Raw genomic sequence first — 22,148 nt, 5'->3', positions numbered from 1 at the left:
TTACGCGCGTGCATTCACACAAAGAACAAAGAAAAAGCAACACGTTTACTAATTTTCCATTCGTTACACATCAATTACATCAGAAATATTCTAGTAATAAGTTAGTTTACCACCGTACTCAAGCATGCAGATATATATTAGTGTATTTAGGTTCGTATAAATATAAATTTATTTATTTATTGCGCATAATTCGTCAATATAACTATTTATAGGTTGTGTAAAATGCCGAGTTTGGCAGTGCTTGTTAAATGTTCATATTTGCTCACTTAGGCAGTGAGAAGATGTAACGAGATATACGCGTTCATAAATATTCCCACGGCGTGATATTTATGATTTACGATTAGTGCAACGTGCGTATCAGGCATCAGGTATGCATAAGATGGGTAGCAGCTCTATATAGGGACACATTATATAGATATATGAGGGTGTATGTAAAGCGCTCGTATATTTGTACGTACTTTAGGGTGGCTGTGTGGAAATATATGGGAAACTTGTCGGAATCACGAGTTTCGAGTTCAAAATTTTATATTTCTAGCAATCTGATGTAAAAAATATTTGAAATTGAACTAAATCATCATTAACTAAGTGCGAAACAGTTGTTTTCCGACTTTTGGACCCTGAGTGCAATAATAAATTGTCGCCGGGGTTGATTTAATTTTTTTGTCTGTTGTTTTCCTTGCTGTACTGACCGGCGGCGCTTGTTGTGTTTGCAGTCCCGCCGGAAACGATAAAGATCGTCGAGCATGGCGAGCAGAACGTGAAGAACTACATCCTTGGCCCGTACAACGAGGGCGCCTCTATTAATATCACTTGCGTCGCCATCGGAGGTGAGTGAGGACACACTCTAACACAATTTCCTCGCCCCTAGCTCCTCAGATGTGCTTTTTCCTTTCCATTTTCTTTATTCTGGTACCATATGTTTCTCCAAGTCCATGAAAAGTGTTAGCACAAGTGCAAAGGCTTTTAAAGACTGATTTATATCAAGATTAACAAAAATCTCTTTAATATTTAGGTCGGCCACCTCCAAAGGTCACCTGGTGGCAGGAAAATGCACTCCTGGACGACTCATTTGAATATCTCTCCGAGCGTCGTGTGCGCAATGTGTTGCACATCGATAAACTCCAAAGAAAACACCTACATACCGTGCTGACATGTCAAGCCTCCAACAACAATCTGGTCGCCCCGAAATCCAGTTCAATCAGCCTGGATCTAAACTGTAAGTGAAACACTATATTAATTACATTTGACTTCGTCGTGAAGCCGGAATATTCGCGTGAGGAAAACTTGTGAAATCTAGACTTGCAGATTTCTGTATCTAATATGTCTAATGTTGGTTAGTGCGCACAATGTGCAACATTCCGTACCATATTCAACATGTGTTGAACATGCCCAGCGATGCGAGTAAGAAATGTATGCAAACGAGGACTGCGAATTGCAGCGCGTACAGTTGTTGGGAGTTTTAGTTAAAGCTGCAGAGATATGAATGTAAGCGTGAACAGTGTGCACACTAGGTGCATAACTATGGGTTCGTTTGAGCATTCTTAATGTTAATCATACGTTGCGTGTCGGGTGCGAAACATCGTGTTTACAAACCTTTCTACTGCAGATTTAGAATTAATTCTAAACTTAAACTTTAAACTTTTAAAATTAAACATTTGGATTTATTCTTTTTCTGTGTCCTTGAAATATAGAATTTTGTGAAATTATTTCGGTGAGGGTTGTGCCGCAGTTGGCGGCAGTTGGTGCGGGCTGGAAACGAGCGCGACTGCCGAGGTCGGTGTTCAAATTGGAGCGTTTCGTTAAATACGCGCAATACGAAATAGCTACTTTTCCGCTCGAGTGCAAACCAACCCCCCGTTATCCGCTCAAAAAGCAGAAGCAAGAGTTAACGCGGAACGCTATCATACACGCGCGCTTTTATTCCATCTCGGAGGATTTTAAATTCTCAACTCGAAGCTCGCGATGGTTAAAACCACAAGCGTGCTGCAGATTTCGGACGTGGAGCTTTTTATTCACCTGATTCTAAAGATTCATACATTGAATCGCAGATAAAACGTTTGCAACCTCTTTGAGTGCGTAATTTAACAAATTCTCGTGCACTTTATGGTCTTACAAAACCCTCTTCTATCAGCGTTTTGTCATAAAAAATAAAAAATAAAATAAAAACGGCATCATAACGGTTTCGCTTACTTTTTAATAATAAAACAAAGAAGCGAAATAAAAAAGATCCTGGGGCTTCGGTCAAGCTGGGCACTATTTAAATAATCCTTACAACTGTCGGTCAGCAATGGATATATCCGCGAATATCTCATATCCCCGGTATCCCAGCTATCCGTTTAATGGCCCCGAGGTCCGAGAGTGGTGTGCGCAGTGGTGACCGTTCGAATTCATTTGCTTTGTAACTCTTTTTATTACCCAAGGGGGGATTTGCCCCCGGTACGTGCACGCGCTACCATTCACAATGGTACGGAAATCGTGGAAAATCATAATCGTAATAAAGTCGACAAGTGCAGACCAGAACCACGCAGCATGTGCAAGTGCAATTGCGAAAATTGCGCAAAGGGTCTAGCCGGAAGTCATATTGGAAATAGCGGTTTTGAAACAATAGGAATGTATGTAGGGTTGCTACCATAGACTAATATTCACATATTCGCACTGACAAAGCCAAGAAATGCAATTTTTGAAATTTTATTTCGCCGCAACATCGTTAAAAATCCTTTTAATTAAAACGTGTACATGTTATTGGATCTGATACAGCTTCAAACGTTTGCTCAGAGTTCCACAACCTCATCTTCATCTCAATCAGCTTAATCAAGCGTAATAACTTGAAAGCAAGACGTCGGTTGCCACCAGCTAACTATCTGTGAGTATAACCTACAGATAGCTACAGAGAGTTGTTGCTTAGTCAGCGTTAGACAAGAAAATCGATTAGCAATCACTTGCTGCGGGGAAAAATTGCAGTAAATTAAAATAGATCACAGTTATCGAAATGCTTTTGACGCAATAATTATTCGTGACTCTATAATCATGCGCGCTGGGCTTGTATGTGCATAACTGCGTTTATAAATGGCGTATAATCGCAGAGATCGTGATGTTCTGCAATAAGTAATGATAAGGAAGACTTTGAAGCGGAAAATGCGGCGTGTGTAAAGTGTGCAATTTATTCGTCGATCGCATGCACTTGCACTGAGTACGTGTTTATTGAAAACTTGTTTTATGCGCGTTATTTACAAGCGACGCAATAAGGAAGTTGAAATAATTTGTATCATGTTAAGTAGATATCTTTTTGTCTACATTCAAACTAGATTATATCATTATTTATTTAATATTACGTCTGGAAATTAATTAAAATGAATATTTGTGAAGTGTAAAATACCCAAATCAAAAATGAGAATTCCCCGGCCGCACAAAGAACCGAAATTTCGCTGTCGCAGATTTTCTGCCGAAAATTAATTAATCACAGCACGCGCAAAACGTAAAACGCTCATAATTCCAGCGAAATTGAAAGAAAATATGTTCGACTTTAGCTCTTTAACTGACTGGCATTCGCCAGTTGCGAAGCCAAAAGGATATTAAATAAAAACAAAATGCAAAATCCACACGTATCCACGCCGCAAAAATAAAATATTTATATTAATATCATATTTAATATCCACCGGAATAAAACTGGTAGAAACTAAAATAATGAAAAAATATTTCGGTCCGTAGACAAAAAGATTTGCCCACTAAAAATGTTCGCGGAAAAAAATTTAATAAAACTTGAGGTTTATTTATCTTGCGCTTTTTGCGCACTTGTGAAGTCCGGTGACTTTTGCGTGTTGTGCACGTGGCGTGGCATTGATAAAAACTCATTTCCACCAGGTTTAACTATGAAAAAGCGCTCGTTTTTTTCCATGTACGCTCCTAATATTTATTTATTTCGGCACGATAATCATTGTCCGGCGGCATTTTTGCGCGGCGTGGACTTTTGTGTGGGTGTGTGGTGGAGGCGACCGCAAACACAACCCGTCTCGTGAAATTTCGCAATTCCGCTGTGCCGGGCAGTTTTTCGTCACTCGCCCGCTCAAAATAGGCTTGTACGCGAATGTGAATACGAATGTAAATACGGGAATGCGACCTACCCCCTCAGGAAGAATCTCTCGAGTATTTTAGAGGGCGGGTTTTTGAACGGTCGGAACTATGAAATCGTGTTTGCCAGCGCGTTCGAGTACGTGAGATTCATAAATACTTTTTACCGCCGGCGCGTTTTGCTCGTTTCGATGGAATGCCAAAAATTCTACGTGCATTTCGAACACTTGGTGTTGGCGAATATTTCGTTGGCGCGCGCTGTTTGCTGTTTGTTTATATTCGCTGAATGCTGAATGTTTTATTCGGGAGCGATTTATATTTATTTATCGCCGCAGTTTGGCGTTTTATTCCGACTATATTTATATTTGTGTGCATTTCGCTTCTTAAATTACATTTTGGGCTGGGGGTTATTTGTGCGCGCCGTGAAAACATAAAAGCAAACTCTAATGATGTAAATTTTCGAAAATATAAAAATATTTCCACTAAAAGTAATCATTTTATTATATTTTTTATATTTTATTATTTGGTGACTCGTAAACGTCTTGGGTTTTTAAGAATGAAAACGTTTCTGCGTCACTTCATAGACGAATGGTCCTCTAAAAGTCAATTGTGAGATAATTCAAGCCTCCATTCAGAGAGAATATTTCGAGGGTGAGAAACGAAAACGTGTCACCTTGTTATGCTTCAATTTGAGGACAATAACATGCGATAACGTACGATCATAGAATAACAAGGAATAACACCGGATAACAATAGGATGTGCTTCTTAATCCTGCTTTCGTTGCGTATGTTACAAGAAAATTGAATTTTTTGTACAATTTTTTTGTATTTTTGTAACGATTTACAATTCTTACGAGGAAAACCGTCCCGGGTCCCTCGTTGCTGCTTGTCGTGGGCGCGCACTAAACTCTGTTTATGATTTACTGCCAGCAGTTATGCAAATCCGAGGATAATTGCATTGAAATAAAGCAATGAATACGTAAAGAGTCGTGCTTCACAACTCTTCGCAACTCGCAGCGATTTTCCTTCCCCTCGGATGATATCTTTCGGCACTTGATGGTTTTTACGTGCGCATTATATTTTCCTCACTAAGGGGAACGCAAAGAGAAGTTACTATTATCTGATGTTTTCTTGAGATCTTCAATTTTTGGTTGAATGTCATCGCACTACTCTACTATACGAGTATTATTGTTTTGAATTGGCAGCAGTCAAGAAGGTATACTGCACTTTATGAAACATTTTACGATTGCATTTTATTATATCTTGGTGATATTTTCGCTTCTCTGTGATTTTAATTCGCTTGTCGTAAATTTTACAATGAAATTTATCATCAACGCAGACCGCGCTCCGCAATATAAATAGAATCAGCAAGTAAATTCGAAAGTTGCGGCTTAAATTTAGATATTTGCTGCACATTTTAGTTTTTCTCGTAAAATAAACATTCCAACTTTAATTTTGAACTCGAAAAAGCGGCGAAAAACTCGCCCGGTCCCATCCACAAACATGAAGCGTTATTTCCCGAGCACGAAAAGATAGTTTTGCATCGTTTCGACTTCCTTTATTCGCCGCATTCGTGCACGCGCCGCGCTCGCAGCGACGAAACAGTTAACTTTATTCACACCGGTGGCGGCGATACAAAAGCTTTGCCGGCCCCGAAAAGTACGCAAACGGCGAAAGTTTCCACTTTTCCAGCGCATTTCCATATGTTTCCTTCATTCGAGACTTCATTGTTTCGTTACTACAGTCCATTTCTAACCTCAAAAGTGCACTAGCATACCGGGAAAGTATCAAAAGTCATAAAATGCATTATTCAGTTGCGTGTGATGAAAAATTAAATGAAAGCTAAAAATTGAAATATGCGCGCCAACTTGCGGTGCGGTAAATGGTGGTCGAATTGTGCGGTTTGTGAGCACAACTGACACTTAAATGGCAATTAGTATACCATTGTTCAATTTACAAGCAAACAGTAAATTACCGTCGTTTTAAAGCCAGCCAGCGACCGCATTCGATGCGAATGCGACGAAAATCCAAATCGAAGACTCGAATGCAGATCAATGAACCTGCTAAACTCCTGCGTTCGATTTGCATCTGATTTCAATACGAATTTTATTGCCAATTGTGCAATACACAAATATAACTTCTTCTTTAATCCGCGACTTTATTAAAACCAACAAATACGAGTTTTAATTTTTATTTTTGGAAAAATTTTAATTCTGGCACTCTATCCAATTCCAAATTGCAATCAAACAAGCATTGAAAAAAAAAGACACACTCATCCAACAATACGCGCTGTGGAGTCAGTAGTAAAATCATACATTTGCAGAAAAAAAATGAAATTTTCATTTCGATGCAGTGTGTGTTTACAATATTTTTTTGCGTATGTGTGCGCGCGGCTTGATGATTTTTTCAGCGCACTATCAGTGAATTTGCATTCTGGTTCTATGCTGGGAGCAACGTGCCGTATACCTGCCCGCCGGAGAATAAATAGACGTGCATTACATGTGCATCCAGAACGTAATAGAGGGCACATTTGTATGCGCGCGATTTTTATTCGCAATCACTGAACCCAACGACTCCATTTTCTATTCCCTGACAATACGCCCAACAACAAACTACAAATTGTTCGGAGGCAGTATCGGGCTAAAATTTCCTAACGAAGAAATTGGACATAAAAAAGAAAGCAAACACCTCTACATTCACACACACATAAACACGAAATTGTGCAGCGAATCGTGCGAAAACGTTTTACTTCTAATTGAAGTTGAAATTAAAAGAACATAATTGAACTGAGAAGAAGCAAGTAGAAACAAAAAGGGTACGTACCGATGCAGCGAACTCAATTTAAGTGAGAAGCTTGCCGCGCGTAAAATGCCTGTGAATTTTTAAAAGGCATTAATATGCTGCAAGGTAAAAAATATAGCGAATAAAAAACGCGCAAAGGAAATGATCGGGCAATGGGCAAGTTAAAGAAACTGAAAGAACACAGACGTCTTCGTCTGTGAGAGGACATGAAACTTTAATACGCGGAATATTTTTATATCATCATCATCAGAAAGGAACTTAATGACCAGAGCGTCTTTTCAAAGGGAATGCATAAACTTTAACAACCAGATAAATTTCAACGAAATAAAATACAAACGCGCAAAAATTGAGTTGAACGAATAACGTATATCTAACCTATGTGTGCAGCAGTGTGCAGACTCATTAATCCTAATAATGAAAAATTTCCGTATGTACCGGCGCCTCCGCCATTTGCCACCATTTGCCGGCGTAGAGAGCGTTGCATCTAATCTGGACGTGCATTAATTTAATGCGCTCGTTTTACGCCCACAGCGCGGCGAAATACACTTTTATCTAGCTGGCGCGTTGCAAAAATAGCAGGTTCCACTCTAAATCATGCAAAAATCCACTTTGGTCGCGTAATTTCTGTGTGTGAAGAGTACAAAAGTTTGGTTAGGTTTCATTATTTTGTAGAAATTTATATTTTATGCATTAGAACACGCAAATAGGTTATTTAGACAACATACAGTCTGTTTTACTAAGTTTTGAAGTTATATTTTTAATTATTAATTGAGAGATGCCGGATTTGTGAATAATTAGTGCAGTAGCGCGGGGAAATAATTCAATATTTAACATTTTCTATGTTTGATTAAAATGTTTTGTTAAATAATTAATTCGTAGTCATTATTTTTGTTTATCAAAAATATTTTTGTGTAAAAGGTAAACAAAACACACATAAATTACGATGAATTTATAGAATATCAGCTTTAGTTACGTGGTAATCTTTTAAAATCAATCTTAGCCTCGACAAATATTTATTTTCTTTGTGCAATGAAAAACTTTACCGCTTAGAAATCAACTTGTATTAACATTAATACCTTCATAACTAGCTGTCAAGAATCTAGAATTAGAATTATCATAAACTCAAAGATTACAGATCGCAAAAACAACGTACATGTACTGAACATATGGGTAAAATGATGTGCAATAATTAACCTATGATTAAAACATGCTAGAAAAACATTTCATCTAATTGAACACGGATATACGGGTAGATAAGTTAGTTCGCCTTGACTAGTCAACTTGTAGCACAACTAATGTCTAACGTTTTCTGCATTTCTTGCTTTTAATCGGTTTGTGTCCCGCTGATATTTTATTACCGTATATGCATGCGAAACATCTTGCTGACTCGGATTGCTGTCACATCCAACAGTTGGCGTCTTGTCCACGGCTTGAATGGCATGCATTGCGTGATTATTAGTCGAGGTGTTGACATTTGATCAATGGTAATAACCAATAAAACATGTTCAACCAATCTAATGACTACGAGTAATAAGATACTCGAGGTGAATGGAGTTTTATTTTTGTTTTGTTTGGTTTTGTGGTGGGAAGAAATATAAAAATAGGATTTTATTTTCTGTCACAAATGTTATAATATTTTTTTGGAAAGTAATTGTCAAAAACATTAAAACAAAAAACCCAGCCCACAGGGTAAAATGTTACAATGACGAAGAGAGAAAAAAATTGTATCAAATCACAATGGCAGCATGTAGAACATGAAATGAACAATTGATGTGCACAAAACCGACAAAAAACGACGTGCAAATAAACAAACAAAAACGCAACCCGCGTAACATCACAATAACTTGTTTGTACAGTTGATGCAATAATTGAAATCGAACTCGGTGTTTTCCCCCATTGTAGTATTTGTACTCTTTGTGTATTAGTTTTCAGCTAGTCAATAATATTATTAAATATTAACTTGGTAAATACGCCATCATTTTTATTTTTGAGAATATAGTATACGTATTGTTGAAAACTTGTTAAAAGCATCACATTCAAGCTGAAAAATAAGGTCCTCAGAGGAGAGAAGCTTTTAGGGCGTAAATTTATATCCGGCGCCCGGTTGAATAACAACAAGGCGTAACTGGTCGCCGGTCGGCGGTAACTGCTAACAAAACTAACAACGACCCGCGCCGCACACGCGCTATCCTTGCCAATTAGCTTTTCTATTCGTGAACGGCATCGCAATGACTGCGATGATGATGGTAAACATGATTAAGGCCTGTCGGCGGCGGCGGCGTGGGCCTCTCATTGTCAGTGGCCAACTAAAAGTTTGCTCCCAGCTAAGCAAAACACCAACAAAACAAGAAAAAGGTAAAAAATTAAATGCACACACAAAAAATCAAGAGTTTTATCAACACTTTGTATAAAATCTTTTCATATATACTCAGAGTATATTCGTGTTATTCGGTTATGACAAACTGACATCCTGATGTGCATTTCGTGCGCGTAAAGTGCATAAATATTTCTATATATATGCTGACACAACGTCAAAAAGAGATATATGTGATCCATCAACTCGGGTTTAATAAAGTAAATGTGTTTTCAAGCGTCGGCAACCAAATACACACATCATATGTACGCATAGTTGCTTTCATTGAATTAAATATAACCTATAATATAATAGTGTCAATTTTAGTTCAACAGTGATAAGTTATCACATAAAACACGTTTTTTTCTTGCTTATCGCACGTGTTATGCACTTTATTTATGATGATTGTTGTTTTCTGCTGGTGTGGAACGATTTCTTGATTTCGTCGTCTCATTTCTTGATGGCTTCATGCCGCCCGCCAACTCGTTTCGCAACTTTTCAGCTCCCCAGCGAATATTTACAACAGCAGCCAGCTGTTTGTTTTTGTTTTTATTGCCTCACGTGTCTCACACACGTGGATTTTTACTACGCGTCGCGTTTCAAAAGTTTCCGACAAGTTGATATCACGCTAACTCGCCCCGCAAGTTTGAATTTCGTAAACTATTTCATTCGACGTAGTTTATGCGCTCATAAACCGAAATTTTAAATTTATGTTGATTAAAAACATCGGGTAGTGCACACGGCAATGATGCAAATAAAGTTTAAATCAAGACATGTTTATTAACCTACCCAACAATGTATTCATTTTATCTTTGGGTAAATTTGCGGTTTAAATATTTTTATTTATTATAATATTAAATATGCATTTGGTTTTTGTCACCTGCGGCATTGCAATTAACGAATATGTAAGACATAACCTTCAACTGACATAAAGTTGATTAAGTTATTATAAATTACGCATAAATTGTCTGCGCTTCTGAAGTTGCACATTTATTTTCGCTTCTAGCAAATTCATTTGAACATTTTTAGGTTATAAATTACTCGGTGGCACGTGGGATTTTAATTGAATCGTAGATCAATTTATTGCACATTCTCCAATGAGTGTAATGTGTAATCAAGAATCAATTTATTACTGGCGGCTTAAGAAATCCCAGAGGGCGTGTTTCTCTGCTCATTAATACATCGTACATCTTCGATTTGAGTTTTTACAACGCGTTTTATTACTGATTGCATCGACAGGAGGCGTTCGCGAACAAATAATAATCGGATTATCGCGTCTCACGAGCTTGAAATGAGTTTCCAAACAAAATAGATTAAATTTGAGGTTATGTTGTATATTAAGCTGTCAGGTTGGGCGCGCGGATCAACTTCAAACGTTTTCTGCGTGGTGTGAAGTTGTCTTATTTATGACATTTATGCGCGGATGCAGCGCGAGCGTAAATTACCGAAGGTATTTCAATTAATTTAAACGACGCGGCCACGTCTTCTGTCTTATTGCCGTCGTTACGCATTACCACAGACGCCTCACGACTTGTTGATGGCAGTTTCACGACCGTCACATGCCTCGTAACTTTTAGCCACATCTTACGTTTCATTCCATCGCGTCTTTTTCATTCTTCTCCACAGTTGAATGTATTTAAAGATGGCGCTTTTTAATCATCAGTTGTATTTATTTACGCGTAGGAATACGGTGTGTCGGTGGACGTTAGACGGATGCGAAAATCTCGAAAAGTTAAACACGAAACACCGCACGGCGTTTAGCTGCTGCTCGGCAGGTTCAACTTCAATTAACATTGTCAGGTTAATTGTTTGTCTTTTGTGCTCGCGCGACTTTCGCGCTCGGCGTCGGGCAAACGATTGAAATTAAAACTTTTTCGCACAAGCGCGCGCGCACACTGCTCTTTTTCCCGGCTCGTCGCGAGTTTCTTAACAACTTCATCTTTTAATTAAATTCCGCCAGATTTTATTTTATTGTCTTTCAATTTTGCACAATAAATAATTACTTTGAATTAGTTGCGAATTTAAATTGAGTTTGAAGAGGAAAAACTTTTTTTATACTCAACTCGCTTTATTTAATTAATAACACGTATAAATAGATAGATTTATGAATTATTTGTTGAATGTATTTTATTTTATCACTTTTCGAATGTAAAAATTGCAGTTTGAAGCAAAAAAACTTTACTGTCATTAATTTCTTATCAACATCGCGTTTAATTAAGTTCGAGTGGCGAAAAAACACGCTCTAAAAGTAGTGGTGCAAAAGGGTCGCAACCTCAACGCGAACGTAAAAAAACACCTCTCCCTGGTCGACCTGTGGGCGTGCGCCTCGTGCCGAGTTGGTAATTAATTACATGCGCTCGCGCTTCCGATGTGCATCATCATCAAATCCACCGGCGCCGTTGCTGACGCAATTTTAAATCAATTGCGGTTTTTTTCCTCTCGCTCGCGTTGAGACAATATTTAATGTGATTGGTTGTGTCTTGCGGTTGTAGAATTTAACGATGTTTTCGCCACATAAATATCCAACGAAATTGGCGCGCGAGTCAAACGTATTCGAAGGACAAAGGACTAAACAACGCAACGCGGCGTTATGAATAAAACAACAAGGTGGCGACCCGCAAACCGCACGGGGCAGGCATGAATTGTTTTTCGGGTGCGTTTGGTTTACGATCGGCGCATCGGTGCTTAAGAAATAAATAAATAATTAAACGGATTTGCTTTTTGTTGCCTGTTCTGCCTGTAAACTTTATTTGATTGATTGGATGAAGTATGAAGTATTTTTATTGCAAAGATTTGATACGTTTTAGCGTCTGCAAAGTGCATTTATTAAATTCTCGCACTCAAATTACGGAACAAAGTAGAATATTATGAAGTTAGGCGCTTCAATCTCTTCCCCTTCTGACCGAGGCAGTCCCTTTTCTTGGCCCTTGCTCGAGTTCTCGCGCGCGCGTAATCCGACTCCTTGCTCGCTTAGCCTTCAGCTCTTGGGCCGTAATTTCCATTTATGTGTCAACACAGAGTGAGAGTTAATTAAAGAAGTTAGCGTCCGGAATAAGTGCATTCTTGTGTAGTAAGTCGAGACGAGTTTGCGCCTGCCTCGACTATTGCCCGCACCGCTTTCTTGCCGCCCCCCTTTAAACAACATTTGCGCGAAGATGCGCGGGCGGGTGTCACGGCCAGAGACCGAGTAAATTTTTCGCATTGCGCGCGCCGACTGCGGTTGCACTTTAATTTTTCATAAATTGCGCGTTGAGTTTCCATAAAGTTCCTGCTGGGAAAGTTTTAATAGTTCTGAAAATATTCTACTGGCATTTATGGTCATATAATAATTATTTTTTTTTATTTAAATAATTTTGTAAAAAATTAAAAGCTTGAGAAATATAAACACAAACAATGGCAATTTTCGCCCTCGCGCCCCAAGAAATTACACAACAAGAGTTTAAATATAAGAGCTTTTTATTCCGCCGCGTCTTGGAGGGTGAATACAGCTCAGGCTAAAACAAAAAAGAGGAGAAAGATTAACCGGGCAGTTAAATCCTTCGTCGGGCCGCCTTAAATACACAAAATGGACATTAAAATGTTCGCGAAACAGATGCGCGAAAAACATTACGTTAATTTATTTTTACAAACGAGAAAAAATCAACAAAAGTTTGCGAAATAAAGTGGCATTACATTTTACGGATATAAATCGCTTCGCATCTGAAAATAATTGACACTTGAATTTGAAATTTTATGGAGTTTACACCAAGTTACACGCTGATGATTGCATGTGGAATATCGGCAATAACCGTATTATTGGCACTAAGTGTAAATTCACCACATGGAGAATATTTTTGTTTTATTTCTTTCTCTGTACATAAAATCACTTGACACGCAGTCATTTCATCAACATATTCAGTTGAACGTATTTTTTTGCTGCTTTTTTTTAACCTGTGATCATTGTCGGTGTTCGTGTCTTCACGTATCCGCAAATAATGAGGAGCTGTTACCAATTTAACAAGCTTAAAAATATCTGCAAGTATTCATTTATTCATTTAAAAAAATACGCACTGTATAATTTTATTTGTACACTTAGACTTTTACTAATTGGTGGCTAATTAAAGTGGCATTTTTATATTTTATTTTTCACCGCAGTGCAATTCATCATTTCATCGTAAGGATGTTTTAATACCCACCGTAAAGTGAAGCGATATTAACAATTAAAAGTTGAGCTTATAGCTTCAGCGTCTTGCAGTTTGCGGTTTTTGCTCAACGAGCGAAAGCAACAGACTTGGCTCGTTTTATTGGCGCGTTATGAAGATCTATGCTTCATAAAACGTTAAATTCTTTATAATAACCTCTCATAATCACGCACATAATCGTTATGTTTCTACTACGTCGTTACAGACGCAATTAAAACTATACTAATTCAAGCGATTAATTATTATATCTCTCAATCACAAAAAATACCAAAACACTTTGTAGAAAATATCAAGTTTGCGGCAACTAAAACTATAAGGTTCAAGTTTTGAGTTGAGAGACGACACAGCAGTAGTGAACAACTCCAACTGAAATTGCAAATTCGACAATGAACAATGAAGAACTGAATTGCCGAACAACCGAATACTGTGACTAAACTAAACTTGAGGGGACTGTGACACTGCGTGTTTGTTGATGATGCCTTCAAGGCGAATTAATTTCTTGCGCGTGTAGAACTCCACAACTTCCACCAAAACTTGAGATCTTCAATAATCAAAATTAACATTTAAATTATTTATTAGTTTAATCTTATTACGAAACTTTTCCGTATCTAATTAATAGTTTTGAGAAAATATTGAAACTCATAGAGATATGTGAAGTTATGCTCTCATAATCTACGAATATGTGATCATCATGTATCGTAAAGTTAAGGGCTTTTTATGCAGTCATAACTTTAATGCGGGACGCTATTAGTATGACCTGACCGCTGAAACTCGTTAATACTGAGCGTGCACATCATGAAGAGAAGCCAAGTCAATAATTTCTGCTTGCTGCGTGCGAGCACAATGAACGGATGAATAAAATCTCAGACGAATTTATTACGAATAAATAAATGTCTGGTTATTTGATTCGGGCGCTTGTCGTAAATTATTGTTAAATTGCTACTTGATCTTTTGTATGGTGCAAAGTCAAGTAAAGCGTCCAGGGGACGAGAAACTGACGAGAATTTCTGTAATTTCATGGTGAATTCTAGAGTAACTGGTCTCACGAACTTTACTAATGAATGAAACTGCGTGCGCAAGATGCGGCAGGTGCAAGAATCGAAACAAGTTTTGTTTTTCTTTCACCGTCGTCATGCTTCTGTTCTTGTTCTTGTTCTTGTTCTTGAACCAGTTAGGAATCAACAAAAGCTCTCTGAATCAAGATTAAATGACCTGCTTGCAGGTCTGCATTCATAAAAATTTTCATACAATACATTCATTACTTTATAACAAATTAAAAGATAACTGTTTTTATTAACAAGTATGAAAAAAGGGTTAAAACAATTACCGAACGTAATTTACTGTAATTAAGTTCGGTGTACTTGCCGTTCGTCTTTAGCGAACGCTGATGGTATTACTTTTTAGTGTTTTTTGGCGTTTTAAATTCACAATTTGCGCCGTTTTACAGCCTGGCGGCTTGTTTTGCCGGTTTTACGAGCGCGCACATCGTCTGTCTATTCGTGCACTCCTGCAGTGCTGGTAAACAACTGCGGGGTGTTGCTTGTTTGCTAGCCGCTGGTACACAGAGCGCATCAGCTCATTGAAAGTGGAGGAATTTTAATTTGTCGTTCGTTCATCTACTCACGCGGTAACTACCATTACCACAGCTTGTACAGGCGTGGTTTTTTACGCAAAATTTAAGTAAGGTTAAATTTTAATTTGGAGGTTGTGTTTGGCTTGCGAGTTGTGCGTTCGAAGACTTTTCCAAGCTGTTTGCGTGCTCGGCGACGGCAATAAAACTTCATAATCATAAATCATTACCATTACTTACTTACGCCATTGTTTTCGACTTCTGTGGGACAGCCGCGAGCGCCGACTGTAATTGTGTATACCCTTAGCCGCATTGTGGTTTGCTAATTTCATTCTTAACCTCAATATTAACTTAACCTTCAATATACCCACATTTATTGATTAATTTTCTATTATTCTTTGGAATTACGAGTAGCATATTAATTTTTAGCGTGGCTTTTGACGGTTTCAACAAGATGAAAATTTACCGATTGTGTGGGTTGTCGGTAATGGTTTAATCCGAAACGTAACGCATCTAAAAACAGTGCCACCAATTTTATCTCACGAGTTCAATTTCCAATTCCGGTGCTCTCAAAACAAATAAAAATTCCAATCAAAGAGTAAAAATACACGAATTTTTTTTCTAAAACTTGTTAGACTTTAACCTCAATTGATTGCTATTAAATTTTGAGGTTAGAACTTACAGTATTTGGTATATTTTTTGGTGTGGGGACTCTGATTGCGAACCAAGTGTACCACCTATCGGATGAAAACAAATCTGCAGACAAATACTCTCGGACAGTGGATGCCGGGACGCCGGTTTTTTTTCCCCGGCGTCATTCCGCTTTGTCCTTGTGAATTTTTTTTTGTGTGTGCCTGCTGAACCCTTTTCATCTGTTTCGACTCTCGTTCCACCTCGGCTCGTTTTTTTCTTTCTATCTCTCCGGTTCAGAATCCACTTTGTCCGGGGTGTTTTTCAGTTTTTCAGTTTGATCTGTTTTTTACCGTTTTACAGTTTTTACTAGTAGCCGGCTGAAATTTGGGCGTTCGACTATTAGATTGTGTTTTCGTTGCTTCGCTGTACGTCTCTTGCTTTTTTTTTTGCTATCGGCGCTCTTGCATCCTGTAACCAATTCCAGGGCGTCGGCACTCTTTGTCCACGTTCATCTCGCAGGGAATTAAAAACTGCCGCGCCCCATTGCATTTTTAACCCGCTTTAGTGGCTCGTTTTTTCCTGGGGTTGCGAATTGAGGTTAAGCTCGAGAGTGTAAGCCGCCGGTGCATTTTTGGTCGCAGGATCATTAAGTGAAATACAGTTTTATACGAATAGGTAAAATCGCTAAATCGTAATTTATTATTATCCTCCCCAGCCTGGATTAACCTCCAGATTAAAAACCTACACTAGAGTTTTATATCGCGTTCAGAAGCAGAAAAAATCATCCATTCGCTGTTTTTGTGCCTGCTGTCAATGTTTTTTGCCATCAGCAGAAATTATGATAGTTTTTGTTTGGATAGTTCCACTTTTGACGAACTGGTAATTGTTCACATCCGATTTTTTTCCCCAACGACGAGCCACCCCTATACATTCATTTGTTTCTGGTTATCCTGTCTGCATTGTTTCAGCCGACAGGAAACCGGAAACTAGAGATGTAGAGATGTTCCAGGCGAATGTTTCATTTATCACGCCCTGCGCCCGTTTTTTAAAGCAATAATAATAATTATTATCAGCGCGCATAAAAATCTAAAACATTGGCGGGTGAAATTTGCTACGCATTTCATCATAATTAACCCCAATACGCCAGAACGGAAACGCCATAATTATTGCTTCGGTTTAATCAATTACGATACGACCAACGACCCTCGTCGAACGCGCTCCAGATAGCCCAGGGTGGTGCAGCAGCAACGGCGGGAAAGACGAGCGTGGGATGAACGCCCGATGATACGAGCGCGCACAGAGGACCGAACAGCGGAAAGGGGTGGCGGTGGATGGGCGCCGGTCTGATAAATGTGTAACTTGCTGCTTTGTTTTGTTTCGCGCGCTCGCATATCCTTCATCGTTCATCGTACGCGCTGCTCGACGGCGTCAATATGTAGCCATTGGAGCCGGGGGTGGCAGTGGTAGCTCAGAGGCGGCATGAAAGACGCGGCCGTGATGAGTTGAGTCTACGCCGTAATTATAATTACAACAATATATCTATGTGCGCAGAGAACAAGCATTCATTGAGAGTTATACAGAGTATTTTACAAAATTGCGAAAAATTTCAACAAATCAAATAAAATCTTGTTGTCTTTTTAAATATTTTACGTCAACACTTTGTATTTGTCGTAATGCAACAACATCAATCAACTTTATTATATTTAATTACATTTTAGCGCTAGAAATCACATAAATTGTGAAAGTTTTGTAATTTATTTGTTTCGTATGTTATTATTAGTATAACATTAGTTTTTTCGTTTGCTAGACGTTGTCCCGTGTGTTTCGCATATGGTCGGTGAAGTAATAACGCAAATTTAAACGAATTTGCTTCAATTTATATACGACGTCAACGTTTAAAAGGCGCATTACGTTGCGCCACGCAATGTGGCGGCGGTAGAGGCGGCGGGCGGCGCTCGTTTTGCCATTGAATACAAAATTTATGCAAATTCATGTCCCTGCAGGCGGGACGTCCGAAACCCGTATGTGTGTTGTTCTTATTCCATGCGCTATAAGCATACACACAAAAAATGTCTTCGGCTGCAGATGAAAAAATTTAACATTTTCACACAATATTTGACCTATTTTTTGATATACAATCAAATTTGTTAAAAATGTTTGTTAATTTTTTTGTTTGCTTTGATGTCGATTTTCATGCCTGATTGACATTCTTTGCATGTTGCGGTTTATAAAATGCGTCACGATCAGCGCGATTTTTGGAATTAAAAACGCATTAACCTTTTGATATCGAAAAGAAAACGCGCGTCAACAAAAGCCGCAGATATAAAATGCCACCTAAATAGAATAAAACTAGTCTTCAACTTGGATTATTTCATGTTATTTTCTTTCAATTGAGGTTAGAATAGAATCTATATGTTTTTATGACACCGTTTCTTTGCGTGGCGTAATTCCGGTACCGATAGGTAATGCACGCCTCGCGTTTTGCAAAATTGACAAAATTTCCACCCGCGTCCCGGGCCGTTTCTCGCCGTTTTGCGGCGGTTTTTGTGCGCCGGGCGTATTTTCATCATTTTCATCATATTTTCATGAATATGCAAAAGATCCCTTTCATCAAACTAAAACGCCGGCGCGCTATCTGCCGGCCAGCCGCATTGCAGAATAAATATACATCGCAATCGTGTGCACATCGCGCCGCCTCCCGGCTGGCCGTTCCTTGATTGGATTAGTCATTAGAGACCGTCCGACCGCGGCACGGTTAACGAAAAGTGTACGCAGAACATTAAAGAGCAAACGCTGGTGGTAGCACACCGCAGTGGTGAATGAAGGTGTTTTGCTTTCATTATCGGCGTCCCACCGCTACGAAATTGCCACAAACTGCTTTTGATCGTTAATTCTAACCCGTAAAAGACTAAAATTTTTCAAAACCAAGCTTATATTAGTAAATAAATGGAAATTGAATAATTGAGCTGCATGTACACTAATTCCCGTTGAGTGAATTTCGGCAACTTTGCAGCGTCATCATTATCTAATCATTCTAATCGACTTATTGTTTCGGGGTACAGGATAAAGCTAATAGCTTCACGTCGTCTTTAGTTTTCGGCGTCGTTAGTTATCCGGGCGCTCGGCAACAGCGGCACGTTTGCGCGACGTGTCCAACAACAACTATCGTTGTGCTAGTGCACAAGTGCAACTTTGTGTTCACTTGGTTGCCGACGTGATGGCTGCATGTCGTGCCATCTGAGCGACTTTAGCTACTAAAGACTGTTGCACTATTAAGTCGTGCTAATTATACGTCGTTCCAACGCCTGCTCACTCACAGATTAAGAAAATGTTTACTTATAACATCCGCACGCAACGCCATCTATCGAAAATATTCTAAATTAAGTCTTTTGACTATTAAAATGGCGTCTGCGATATTCCAGCCGTCGCAAATTAAGAAGTTTTACTTTGTAGCCACTTAGCAGCCGTTGTGATGGTAAATCTAATTTCTAACGAGGCTGCGCCACCGCTGCACAAGATGTCATCGCATATTACTTTACAAATTTGCATCTAAATACTGCGCGCTTGTGGCAATTTATGTTTATTACCTGGAATCTCAAATGCATGGTATGCAACTACATGTACACGTAAAATGCATACAAAACGCCATATTGAATTGTGCGTGGACGGAGGTTGATCGCAGGCAAAAGATTCCGTTTGTTTGTGAAATATTCAGTACAAAGAGACGCGTGAGAGGAATAAGGTTTATGGAGGTCGAAATAAAACGAATATGTTCGACGCTTATTTACTTATATCCGGCGCTCGCGTTCGCTCCGAGTGTGCGATTGAGTGTAGTTTTATTTTAAGCATCGCAAAGGGCTTTCTAGACGTTTTACAATCGCGAACACACTGATGCAACGCATTGATACCGTCTGTCGCATGAAATAGCATCAAATTGAGGTTAGATTGATGAAAATATCAATTTCAATCAAATTAATACGATTGAGCTTTTCTTCTCGCTGCGCGCGCTGTCAAAGTCTTTTCTTTGCGCATGAAGACTTTGATCTCTTTTAAAACAATACGCATGCAGAATGCCGCTGGATGGATTTTTTGTTTGACTTTGTTGGATGTGTGACGCTTTGTATATTAACAAAACACAGACTGAAAGAATAATAAACCGTGCGCGCCTGCTGTGTGTTGGGTTTTCTTGCTGGGAGCTGCTGCTGTCGACGGTGCGTTCTGGGATACTTTTCAGATGAAGTGCTCGAAGCGTTTCCGGCTTTTTCGCCGTTTGTCGGCCGACATCCTTTGCGTTTTCGCTCGCGCTTTCTTTTCCCGTATGCGGCGCACGATCGCAGGCGTGTGGGTGTGTGTGAGCGCGCTCATTTATTTCAACCTTCAGCGTGCTGCCGCCGCCGCCGCCCGAGAGTTTTTTTTGCGCTTCAGGAACGCGGTGGCGAAGGCGGCTAATAAAGAGCTTGTACTCGTGTCGACGGCGTCGCCCTCGCTAATAATTCTTTTAAATAGAGTCGACTGCTCGTCTCCGCCTCCGACGACCCGCGGCGGCGACGTGCGGTCGAGGAGACGTGGCCGACACGCGAGGATGAGAGAAAATGAAAAAGTCCTGCGTCATTGCAGCGATTAGACAGCGTTTTATACGTAGCGCTGAAGTTAGGTTAGGATGATGACGTCATTGGGTATTTTCGCTGAAATTACCTAAAAATATATTTTGTAATATTTTAGGAGAAATACTCGAACATCTAAGTTCAATTTAAAATTTCTCTGAATTATTTTACATCATCCTTTGTCATTATTCCCGGCTCTTTGGCAGAACGCGAAATGTTTCCCTAATTAGATTTTTGCAGCACGAGTTCAAACTCGATGTGAGCAATTAGTTTCGCTTTTGCATCGACTCTTCGCACATCTCAGAGTCACCGGGTTAATTTGTTAATTACACTTCTTCTTCTCTTCGTTTCCTGCGGCTGTTGCACTGACGACATTCATTGGAACTAAAGAATATTATTCATATAGGCAACTCAATACTCATTTGTAGTATAATGTTGGTTGCCTAGGTTGAATTTTAATTAATATTATGTTTTGTTGTTTAATGTGGGGTTTTTAACGTTTATGTGGATTTATTTAGCTTGTTGGCGGCGTTTTTCGTTCACCCACCCGTGGGGTGAGGCGGTAATAAATATTTCCCTTTTCATAATTTGCCCCGAATGTTGCGTTGGCACGCGAGTCCACAGACGAATCGTCGGGAAAAACGCATGCCAACGTTTTCCAGCGAAAAATTACGTTCATTATTCATCGGCCGCGAACCGGCGCGACCGACTGCAGTTTGGCGCGGCTAAACTGTGACCGACTTCTCTGCCTCCCCCGCCGCATGCGACGAGAGAGTGCAGCGAAACAAAACGGAACGCATTTAAATCATTACGTGGCGTAACGAAGATAAGTAGAACGCTTTGTCTTGCCGAATTGCACCTTTTACCATCTGCAGATATTCAACTACCCTGAAAACCAGCCTTCAACTTTCCATCGGCGGAAAATCAACATTTAGCAACAATGTTTTTAATTAAAATTAAAATTGGCATCGGCTTTTTAAGCGTAGGTAATAAAGTTTGCAATTTTGGGGCTGGTACAAGAGGGGTAAGATTACAAATTAGAAATATGGAAATTAATTTCTTCGCCGTACATATAAAGCCGTTTTATTTCGACGTCTGCGCGGGTTATTGACGTTTAAAAGTCGGCGCCCGTTAAATCTCGAAATCTGCGTATCAATAAAGAGCTTTATGCTTTATTGCGCCCCGGTTGGGGGCAGGTGAGCGGCGGCGGCAGCAGCAGCGGCAGCACATCCGACATGTGCCGGCGCTCGTAAATTCACAGATAAACTTCTTTGACGTCGCACAACAGCCACGCATAATATTCATATTCAGCGCGCATAAACATTTAACGTCATTACATCCGTTATAGTGCACATTAAAACGTTCACAATCTACAAATTATAACATAGTCTGTTGGATGCAATATATAGGCAACCAGTTATTCATTAATATGTTTGATTGGTTGCCTACAATGAAATTAAATCATTTTAAGGCGATAAATTCCAAAACATATAAAAATCCTATGATCGAGAGACAATATGAATGTGGCGGCTCGACAAATAAACACGTCGTTTGTATAATTCGCCAATAAAATCGAAATTATTGCCACGGACGGGCGCGTAAATGATTAGCACACGCGCACGTGCATAAATTTACACGTGTCGCGCTCATAAACGCAACGCGTGTTTAATTGTGATTAGCATTCGTCGAACATCGCGTCACTCAGAAATTAGGTTATGTTCCAAACCTCAAATGTGAAATTAAATGTTCTCGGCGATAAAAAGTGTTTGAAAGTCGTTTGCGATCGCAATAAATCATGTAATTTATTGTGTTACACTTGTTCTGCCGTTGTGTTTGGCAATAAACGGCAAAAACATAAACGCTAATGCAATTTATTTCGCTAATGGCGGCGGTTATTCACCGGCCGCGTGTCTCCCAACATACGGCTAATAACACCG

General features: G+C 39.3%; 1 protein-coding gene across 5 annotated transcripts in view; it reads left to right on the top strand.

The window, feature by feature from the left end:
- LOC135798587 (hemicentin-2-like) overlaps positions 1-22,148 on the top strand; it is a 120,930-nt gene that overhangs the window by 60,446 nt on the left and 38,336 nt on the right. For all 5 annotated transcript variants that reach the window (XM_065311459.1, XM_065311458.1, XM_065311455.1 and 2 more), the window contains exons 4-5: positions 714-827; positions 1,013-1,216. In XM_065311459.1, coding sequence (XP_065167531.1) covers positions 714-827; positions 1,013-1,216 — 318 coding nt within the window. The remainder of the gene's footprint in view (positions 1-713; positions 828-1,012; positions 1,217-22,148) is intronic.

Source organism: Atheta coriaria, unplaced genomic scaffold, assembly GCF_025399875.1.
Source record: "Atheta coriaria isolate IRGN ID8LTWV9N9 unplaced genomic scaffold, Caltech_Dcor_3.1 hic_scaffold_9_pilon, whole genome shotgun sequence".
NCBI classification, from domain to species: Eukaryota; Metazoa; Arthropoda; class Insecta; order Coleoptera; family Staphylinidae; genus Dalotia; species Dalotia coriaria.
This window is presented reverse-complemented; position numbering and strand designations above follow the sequence as displayed.